The 10975-nt window shown below is 34.6% G+C and overlaps 1 protein-coding gene across 1 annotated transcript; it reads right to left on the minus strand.

Moving 5' to 3' along the window:
- Positions 1 to 3629: 3629 nt before the first annotated feature.
- Positions 3630 to 10593, minus strand: LOC105034251 (coronatine-insensitive protein homolog 1b). Its single transcript, XM_010909322.3, has 4 exons — positions 10320 to 10593; positions 9643 to 10167; positions 4747 to 5224; positions 3630 to 4638 (listed from the first exon to the last, which is right to left on the minus strand). Exons 2-4 carry the CDS (start codon positions 10098 to 10100, stop codon positions 3832 to 3834), a joined length of 1743 nt encoding a protein of 580 aa, XP_010907624.1. The 5' UTR covers positions 10101 to 10167; positions 10320 to 10593; the 3' UTR covers positions 3630 to 3831.
- Positions 10594 to 10975: the final 382 nt, after the last annotated feature.

The raw sequence follows: 10975 nt of genomic DNA on the forward strand, positions 1-10975 counted from the left end.
TTTATCTTAAACTGATAAATTTATTTGGTGTAATATTGAAATTATTAGCATATTTATATTTTCATATACAAATGACAAAAGCTCAAGTTATATGGTTTACAACTTTTTTTATCATCAAACTTCAATATTTTTACTTTATCAGATACTCATAAATACATCAATTATGAGAGATCTTTGATTTATAATCAAAAAATGATCTTCAATAATCTAAAAGATCATAATGTATCATAGCATTAATATTAAATAGAATCAATTTATCATAAATATATTACTTTTAAATTTCAAATATATTGAAACAATATATTGATCAGTAAAATTTTAAGATAAATTTAAAAAAATATTATTTATATATATAAAAAGATGTTCCAAATATGTATCTGGACATCCGATCGGGATGGCCACCAGAATGAGACAGGATGCGAGGCATCCCATTCCGGACGACAATCGGGATACCTCCATCCCATGAGATTTGAAATCTTAAATATTGAAAAAATAGACCACTAGCTCCAATATAATTCATGAATGGATAATTTTCAATTATATATAACAAAAAACTTTCTTCATTGTTAAGTGCTGAATGAGGCTCTATTTAGCAAAACTTTTGAAAAGCCAAAAAGTACTTTTTGATTCTCCAAAAATATTTGTATATAATATAGTAATATTTGATAAAAAATCTAAGAGATATTTTGAATTTGCCAAATAACTAAAAAAATTTATAGAAGCTCTATTTTAGAGCTTCTCTCTAAAAGTACTTTTTAAAAGATCTGAAACTTGTTTTGGCTTTGAAATATTTATAATGATCAAAATATCCATAAACAAATCTCATAATTATATCTTATATCATATTATAAATATAATATACTATTTTATATCATATCACATCATATTGTATTATTATAGTTTAATATAATATATAATACTATATTACATTATGTCATAATAATATTATAATATATTATTACACTATAATAATATTATATGATATAATCTTATGTAATATATAATAATAAACTGTTATGTTACATTTTATTAAACTATGCCATATTTTTATGATATAGTATACAATATTATATTACACCATATTATAATAATATTATATTACAATATAATATTATATCATATTGTAGTATATATAATAATATTTTAATATATAATATAATATTATAATGTATAATACTATGAAATATTTCTTACTATTATTTTGTCATATTAAAAGTATATTTTCAATTTGGTTTTCAAATATCAAATAGTTTTTTTCTAAAACTCAGCTTAGCACAACCAACAATAATCTCAAACAGATCCAAATTATCCAACCACCGCCAACTAATTAACTTTCATAAAAATATATATTAATAACATGTAACATTATTGATCGTCTCTCTTTTATGCATCACTTATCCAATTTTTTACTGATCTACCAATTCTAGCTATCAGGAATTGATTGGCTGTTGTTGTCTTCTCATACTTAACAAGGAAGACAAACGCAAGGTCTATTCGGAAAAAAAGAATAGGAAAAGAAGTTGGGGGACTGCAACTGAATGTGCATGTCATTATGTCAACAATCAGCCATTCATAACTTTGAAAATTTTTAATGAACATTCTTAATTCTTTTGAAATATCAAATCCTTTTCCTCAGTGCATGTATGCGTGGGTGTCTTGTGCGCATATGTCAGCAATTTGACATGTAAAATTTTTTAAAATTATGGAATCTTTCTTCCAGATCAGCTTATCCGCAAATGCCAAAATTGTGACATGTAGAACTGGAAATCTATGAAATAGCTAACAACCATTTATATCTGCAATATACGTCGATAAGTGCACAAGCTGCTGATCCTACAATGGTTTAAGCACCGCATTTTTTTCATTGCAAGGGCCAATTCAGGGCTCAAATAGATACAATGCTGATTGGGGTGGGGCGGCGTGGCGGTTGGTGGAGGAGAGGGGCGGCGTGGCGGTTGGAGGGGAGGGGCGGGAAAGGGCAACAAGGTGGTGTTTATTAGAAGCATAAGAAAAATGACAATAAGGAAAACCATTATAGACGACATAAACATACCAGATGTTTGACAAGACTTTTAGATTAACCTACCCAACCTCCATAAAATGACAAAACTACCCTTGACTTGATATAATATATTTTGTACAAGAATATTAATATTTTTTGTATAAGAATATTAATATTATAATATAATATTAGTATTAAAGAAATGTTAAATATTACAATATTGTTATAGTCATCTTATATAAATTCAATATTATGAAATTGAATAAAATTGTTTTAGAAATAAAATTATTTTATATATTTAAATAATATTATATTAGATTATATAATAATATAAAATTATAGTATCATATTATAATATTATTAATAATTATTCAGCATATCAAGATATATTAAGATATGATATAATATAATATTATAATTTTATAATGTTAATTAAAAGTACTAATATATTATACTAGTTATATTATATCTAATATATTATAAAACTAAACTTCACTATAGTGGATTTCACTTAGATTCGATCAAATCTATTTTAGACAATAAAAATCCTAATGATCCAAAACCATTAAATATAATCTATTATCTTTAAATTACTTACATACAAAAAATCATATGATTTATAAACTCTCATATATATATATATATATATATATATATATATATATATATATATATATATATATATATATATATATATATATATATATATATATCAAATAATTAAAAAAATAAATAAATAAAATATATACATATATATTTATATTTCGATCAAATCTACATTAGACAATGAAAATCCTATATTGATGATCTAGATCATGAGATATACAAAAAAAATTATATGCTTTATAAACTCTCATATATCAAATATATACCAAGTAATAAAAAAATTAGATAATTTAAATAAAATACACACAAAGATATATATATATATATTGCTTCTTTGATGCAAAAATTAAGGATCTCTGAGTTGTATAATTTTGATGCATTTAAAATTATTAAGTCATATCTAATAGCTCAAATCAATTGTAAGATCTCCATTGTCCAATATAAATTTGATCAAATTTGAGTGAAGATCCACCCAGACGTAGCCAAATCCAGCTCTTATAATTATAATGTCAATTATTATCTTATGATATTTTATATAAATATAATTGATAATACAAAATTAGCACAACCTTAAAGGGTGAAATAGGCATAAAGGAGCATAATACTATTCCAAAATGGACATAGAACAACCGCATTCCTAAAATGAATATAAGATGATCTGACCATGCATAGCTTATTTCACATGCACACACATTTTGGAAATAATGTTTGGCCGCGTCAGCACCTTATGCTCCTGTCAAACACCACCACCTAAAAGACAATAAAAATAATATTCCATGTCTCATACACCTTCCAAACACGACCTCAAGCAGCAAAGGGCTTCTTTCCTCGCTGTAAAGGCGTCTCAGTAGAAAAAAGTTGCCACAGAGAAGATAGAACATATTCTACTTTGGGGAGAGACGACCTGAAAATAAATATTTTGCAGACACAAAACCTAAAAGCTACAGCAACAGAATCAGAACTAATTTAAATCTAACAAGTTCAGAGCCCATACCTTGGAGCTCTAAGAAGACCACATGGCTGTCGCTAAAGTTCTTTTGAATTACAGAAAGCATATCACAGCTTATTACAAAGCTCACGGCTCACATCTTTAAGATGTTACAAACGAGATATATTGACGTCCACCACCCAGATATTTTTGGCAGTTAAGAGTGGAAAAGGGACTGCAACGAAAGGATAGGGGAAAAGGTGCCAAAATACAAAAGGCCTACATATGTACACACTCATTCTGGATACAAAGGAACCACAGATTCCGGACAATCGGTCCTCTTTCCAGCAAGGGAGTAGTATGCGAGTATTTGAGCCTGACTCTCTATTGCACCTGGCCTATCGTCAAGATCATCATAAACAATCTGTTGTCTAGAAGGGATGAATTCGATGTTCCAGAATGGGCGGGCCATGGCCATAAGGTCCCTGCCAGTTGGTGATGCCTTGTAACCCTGCACCCATAAGTATCTCAATGAAGGCAGCTGTGTTGCTGCAAGGGCCAAAGCACGCTCGGTAAAGCAACAGCTTCTCAGCTCCAGCTTCTGCAGGCTTGGGCAACCTCTTGCAAATCGCAGAAGTCCAACATCAGATTCCCCAACATTACCGAATAGCATCCACCGGATATTCCTACTGCACTCGCCAATGAAACCAAGACCCACATCTGAAAGACCTCCAGGTCTCAAATAAAGAGCAAACCTTCTAAGTTTGGTGCATCCTCTCAACAGAGCACGAACCCCATTATCAAGGGGTAAATCTGTTATCCTTTCTTCTCTGTCAAGCAGGACAAGCCGAAAATCACAGAGGTTTTTGCTATAATTGCCAACAGATTCCAAGGCTGCATTTGTGATATCAGAGACATATACTGCCAGGTATTCCAGTTCAGGGCAACCCTGGGCTAAAGTTGACAACCCCACCTGTGAAACCCTGCCCTGTTCATCCTCCAGGCCTTGTTCATCATCTCCTCGCTCTATTCTGAGCCTTTGTAGTTTCTTACATGTCTGAGCAACAACTTCTAATCCTCTGTCTCCTATAACATTCCTCACCTATCAAACAAATGTAGAACAAGGATTATGAGATTGACATCTGAATCCAATTAACAAGATTAAAAAACTGTTAAGGGAATGATGATAAAAGCTGTTTACATATGCTACCTCAAGAATTTCTAGATTGGGACATCGTTGAATGAGCTGACAATGATCTTCAGTGCTGAGAAAAGTATATTGCAAGTCTAGCTTCTTGAGTGAAGCAGCAAATGGAAACATTATTTGCATTTCATTTGTCCCCATATAAATGAGACCCAAACAGCATAGCCTGGGAGGAAAGCGAACCATCTCATATCTGTTGGTTTCTCCTGCTTGGTCATTAAATGAGCCCCCACCAAACTCTTCCAATGCTGTTGCTAGGCGAAAAAAGCCAACTAGATCAGAGACATCACACTCACTGATCTTCAAGGAAATCAAAGACCTGCAGTTCCTAGCAAGTAGCTCGAGGTCTTGTGATGAGATCCTGAGCTCTGTCATATAGAAATTCAAAGTCTCGAGCACAGAATTGTTAACAGCAAGTTCATGGAGCCATGCACCATCATTTTCAATGATTAAGCTTTCTTCCAAAAATAAGGTTTTAAGGCATCTGTAGATAAGACATTTGGAAACTCAAACCAGTCATAGAGGAACCAGCATCGAACTATCATTGTTACACAAAAGCATCTTCTAGGGATTAAAAAGATCATGCAATGATTAAAACACCACCATATCGACCAAGGCAACATGCCCAAAGGTGTTCTTTGGGAAAGCCATGTTTTAACGACTGTGAACATCAAAACAGAACTAAAACATCATAATCAGAGATGTTCATTGGTTTGTCACTAATTGCATCTTGATTCAAGTTTATACAGAAATTCTATTAGTTGCATCCAGAAGCATAAACAAAAATGAAGATACAGAAACAACCAATTAAACAGAAATAACATTTTTTAAGGAAATTCTACATGAAATACCAAGTGATCATCAACAAAGCAAGCATGAAATTCCAGGTAATAGAGACATTGGTCCAATAAGATAGAGATGATACTTGTTAATTCTCACAGTTAAAAAAAAATTGATGGAAGTAATGATAACTGAGAAGTTGAAAAACCCTCTCAATTCAGAGACTTGGCCTTGGCTAAGAAAAGGAAAGTATGATAATAAGATAGACCTCAGATAGATGTGTCAAAAGATTATTTTGTAAGCAACCCATCTTCTGCTGGATGGAAGCCCTTGGTTCAAACCCGGACAGGTCACCACCATGTTTCTCATGGGAAAAGGGAAAAAGGTTTTATATGTTTCTAAGACTTCAAATTATTGAACTGGCACTTCTAGATTGCTGGAACTGGAAGGTTATGATGAGGGAACATAAAACTATGATGAGTGCTGTAGAAACGGATTTTGCAGTAAGTTCATGGCCAGTCTAGGATGTACAGAACTAGAAATGAATGCAACAGAATAAGTAGGAATGGGGAAAATCGAGAAAGGTGAGAGAATCATTTCGAGGCATTGATTTGAGGATATAATCCACCTCATAAGACCACCTTAAATAAGTTCTGATGATAAGCAAGATCTGTAAAGCCAATGCAAATAGATGGGTTAAAAGTTTGCTGCTATTTGCACCTCACTTTGTTATTTATCAAGATTGCAATAATGTAGAGTGGAACGAAGAACGAGTAAACATGACCGTACATCATATACCAATGGTAAAGGAGAATTTATTCTTTTAATATCGACAATATCATTTATATCAAGAAAACAGCCCAATAGATGAGAATTGCAGCATGTGGTTGAAAGATGATTGATGGAGATGCCAGAACAGGAGAATCAACTTCTTGAGAATAAATGGGAAGTCAAGGAAGACAATTGAACTAAAATGGTAATTATAAAAATTAGCACAAAAGTACATCAGATTAGATAGTTGAAAACTAGCATGTCAAAGGGAGTTGTCATATCTCAATACATATACTAAAAGAAAATTTCAAAATAATAATTAAAAAAGTTAGTGGAAGTCTTTAGATACATTTGAAGGTTGCAACCTTTCATCCATTCTGTACGGGACACAATTCTCCAACGGCTGTGGGACTTCAAATTAGTTTATATGAGACCAAGTCAATGCAGAATGTTGCATGCCTCAAGTGGATGAATTTATTCTGTCATTTTGCCATTATAAATAAGCTATGTCCATTCAAAAGGCGCTGTCCTCACACCTAGTTTATTTTGGATAAATGAATCTCATCTAGCCATTTAATTGGATCAGACCCATTAATAAGTAAACAGCAAAATGTAGAAGGCTCTTACTCTAATATTACTTGCATGAAGTCCAGAGCAACTAATGATGGCACCTGTCAGTTAATACTTGTAGATAAAGCAGAATTCAAGTGTCACAAGAATTGTCATCTGATTAAATCTAGAACAAATATAAAGAAAAAATGGCCTTCCCCATTCTCTTTTATTCTAAAGAAGAAACCATGGGATAAGCATCCACACTTTTTTTGTGTACCCACTAAATTTTGAGAATTGTGGTGATCAAACATGGAAGTGTTTTTGCATATAGCACCTTAAAATTTATGGCACTCGCCTCATCAATATTTGCAGCCCAGACTATCAGTTCAATTACATTATACATGTGAGAATCATGGAGGAAATCATTACATGGTTGTTAGTATGAAACTGTGGAATTTGGATGATCTGTGCCCCTACAGAACTGGATACCATTAGTGCAGTTTAAAAATTTTTTTACTCAACCTTGTTCCCTACTTTCAATCTCAAAGGGAAGGTCAGGCACATGGCTATCAAAGCAAAAAAAGAAGGCAATGACTTTACTTTTGGCCTTATGCAACATTTTTGACGACCTCATCTCACTCTCGTTAATTGCCAGCCATCATGACAATCTTTTAAAACACCAAAACTTGTGCCTCAAAAGTAATTGTCAAACAATAACTCCCTTTCTCACAAGCATGCAGCTACACATGGGCTTACGTAGATCAGAGATAAATGCAGCAACTTTGTGCTTCCATAATTGGCTGCCAATCCTAACAGGAACTCAATAGAAGCATCAGAAATATCAAGATTTTATTATAAGGACTTTTGGAACATATGTCTCACTTAAGACATGCACTGGGTTAAAAGCAAACACCTAGAGAGAAGTTTTTACTATCTGTCTTCAAGCTTCAATCTTACAGTTTCTCTCTCATCTCCTTTTACTCTTTTTACTAAAGACAAACTCAGGTTGACAGGGGACTGCAATAATCATGTGTGGACAACATAGGATGAACAAGCATCTGAATTTACGTCAAGAAACACCATTAATAATGACATGAGGTGTCAGTGACCTCGTTCATCATGTCAGCAATCATCCTTTTTTTTTTTTTTTGATAAGGACCAGCAATCATCTTTGACATGCAAAATACCTTGCTTTACCATAAAAGATGGTGTTATTTGAAATAATCTTAATAGATTCAAAAGTCGAAACTCTTGAAATGATTTTAATTGCATATAACTGTTAAAGCACCCCTGGAGCAACTAAAAAAGATCCTTCGTAAACTACAAATATCAAGAAAGATGTCCATGTGATGAGCAATTGTCTGGGAAGCATGTAAAGGATTGTTTTTCCAAAATTAAATCAAACATATGATAAGCAAGACCAGTGAAGGAAAAGTCAATGTCTCTCAAAAACTAGACTATCAAGAAAAAAAATGGATAGGTTGGCAAACTTGGAATTCCAAGGGCTTGTTTGGTATTACTTTTGGTTTCTGTTTTTTTTTTTTCCATACATCCAAGAAGAAAAATGAACAAGACTGAACAGCACGTGTGATAAAACCCTTTTGTTTTTTTTGAGTTTGTTTGTAAAACCTTTTGAGCTTTGGGTAGCACATATCTATTATTCTTAAAAAAGAGAGAATAAAAGGACAAGAAGAATTTTTGTGTAAATTCTATCTTCAACATTAATCTCCATCAGCATTTCACTAAGTGGAGAAATAAAAACACAAAAACAAGAACAATACCAAACAGGCCCTAAGAATGTCGACATGTTCAGAATTTAGAACCACTAGCACTAAAAAACTGCACAACTTGGATCAAGAAGCCAACTTGTCCAGCCATGGGGCATTACAAGTTGAACTCTCAAAACACATTCTGTAAAGGGTAGCCATATTTATTGATCTCCCATCGCCAAGTTCTATCTCAAACAGCACATTACAATTCAAGAATAAGCATTGAGGACTCAGATCTACACAGACAACCAGCATCATTGACAACCACCGTTTTCAAATTTTACAGTTCATTCTAGCCCCATCAAGTGTCTAGCCCAAAAGAGTGTCAATTGGTTAAAATCCATCACTACTAACCCATTTGATCTAAGATCAGTCTGGACCATGCTACCCAATCCATCCATCGTTAGAACAAACGAAACTAGAAACTCAGACCCCAAAAGGCAATATAAGAGAAAATATCCAATTACCTGCAGGCCGCCAACTCTCTCCTTTAGAAATCATATTTATATTAAACAAAAGCAGAATGTTGCAAATTCCATTAATAATAATGGGAGGAAAAAAAGCTAAGAGCACATCAAAGAATATATTGCAATGAATATCAAAATATCAGAAATGCAGACATGTATCAGAGAACAACAGCAACAATAGCATAATTGACCCCAAAATTCATTAACTATATCACTTCAGCTTATAATTAAGCTCCATAATATATAGCAAGCTCAAGAATAGAACAGAAAACATCCTATTAAGATCTTGAAAGCCCCATCAGCCCATCTAAGGGTATATCACTCCAATCCAGGCTCCCAGAGGGTGAGAAAACAGGATTAAACAGGTGTATGAATCCTGCATCATACGATTATCAGAAATAGATAATAACAGTACTAAATATTATGAGAATCAAGGAGGAAGCACAATGAGATCGGAGATCACTCTTAAAAAATAAATAAATAAAAGTTAAAAAAGATAAAAAAAAATAAAAAACAGTAATGACTGGACTACAAATCTGATCAACTGGAAGGAGGAGGAGCACCTGCAAGAACGGGCAAGCAGCAAAAGGCCATCGGTGGAAAACCCCGAGCACTTATCCAGCTTGAGCGTCTGGAGCATGTGGCCCCTCTCCTTGACCAGAAGGGCGATGTCGGCGTCCGTCACGATCATCCGGCGGAAGTGGAGGGCCTTGAGGCAGTTGAAGGCCTCGGCGATCTCGCGGACCCACGGGGCGGCGTACCCGCCCCAGTCCTCGGGTATGAGGTTGAACATGGCCGCCCGGGGCTTGCCCTTGAGCTTGAGGGACTCGAGGCGGGGGAAGCGCCGCCGAAGCCGGTCGGGGCTGGTGGAGTAGCAGATGGCGATGGTGATGTGCTTGCGGGTGATGGCGTCGATGTGGTACCACTTCTTGCACACCAGCGAGACGGCCTCCCGGTCGCGGGGGTCATCGATGTACCCCATGACCAGATCGAGCGCCACATCCGATATCCCGCAGCTCATCGCCCGAAGCAACGTTCGCCGCTCCAGCTTCGATCAGAGACGAGGCTGCTAGGGTTTCGAGAAAGAGCTAAAAAAGGGATTCAAGAAACCAAGAATCAGGACAAGATCCGCCGCCAAACCGCAGCAGCTATGAGGAAACGCCCTCATTAATGGAGGCAGCGAGAGAAAGAAAAGGCCAAGAAAAGCGAAAAACAAAAATAGAAAAGCTCATAAAGAGACCTAGAAATTAGGGACTTCGATCGACAAGAAGGTTCTGGATGGAAGGCGGGCTCCAGCGACGGGAGGCGGCTCTACTGGGCGGATCGTTGGCGGCGGTCTTCCGGAGTCTGGGACGGCTTCGGGGAAGAGATCGGATCGGGCCTGTCCATCGAGCGCCACGGCAGGTCTTCTGGGAAGGGCATCAGCCCTTTAGTGGTTTTACTTCCTTTCTAGTTTCCACCATCCATCACTAATTCACTGCAGACAAAGAAAGAGGGAGAGGTATACCCCAAAAAATAAAGAAAGAGAGAGACTGAAAACTGAAAATGGAAGGCGGAGAGAGAATAACGTAGTTGATTTTATTCATCTTGTGTCTATATATATATATAATTACTTATCATACGAAGATCATCAGAAAGCAGCGTTTGTTTTATTTTTTTTAATTTAATAAACCACTTTGACAGTAATTATTATTTATTATTTAATTTATTTTAAAATTTTAAATTTCAAACTAACATAAATCAATAGTTCGAATGCATACATATTTTTTTTAAGATTTCGACAGTTAGCGGCTCCAAACAGATAATCAAATCTATCAAATCATAAAATTACATCAAATCACTAATTTTAATTTAATTTAAATCAAATTTTTTAAATCTAATTTAATTTTAATTTAA

This window comes from Elaeis guineensis, chromosome 10, assembly GCF_000442705.2.
Source record: "Elaeis guineensis isolate ETL-2024a chromosome 10, EG11, whole genome shotgun sequence".
In the NCBI taxonomy this organism is placed as follows: domain Eukaryota; kingdom Viridiplantae; phylum Streptophyta; class Magnoliopsida; order Arecales; family Arecaceae; genus Elaeis; species Elaeis guineensis.

What these genes read in the sequence shown, in the direction of transcription:
- LOC105034251 (XM_010909322.3), bottom strand. Translation starts at nt 10,100, where the DNA reads ATGAGCTGCGGGATATCGGATGTGGCGCTCGATCTGGTCATGGGGTAC. An exon ending in CTGCTTGCCCGTTCTTGCAG is followed by an intron (nt 5,225 to 9,642) that starts GTGCTCCTCCTC and finishes TCTTATCTACAG; the next exon opens with ATGCCTTAAAACCTTATTTT. An exon ending in CCAATCTAGAAATTCTTGAG is followed by an intron (nt 4,639 to 4,746) that starts GTAGCATATGTA and finishes TTTGTTTGATAG; the next exon opens with GTGAGGAATGTTATAGGAGA.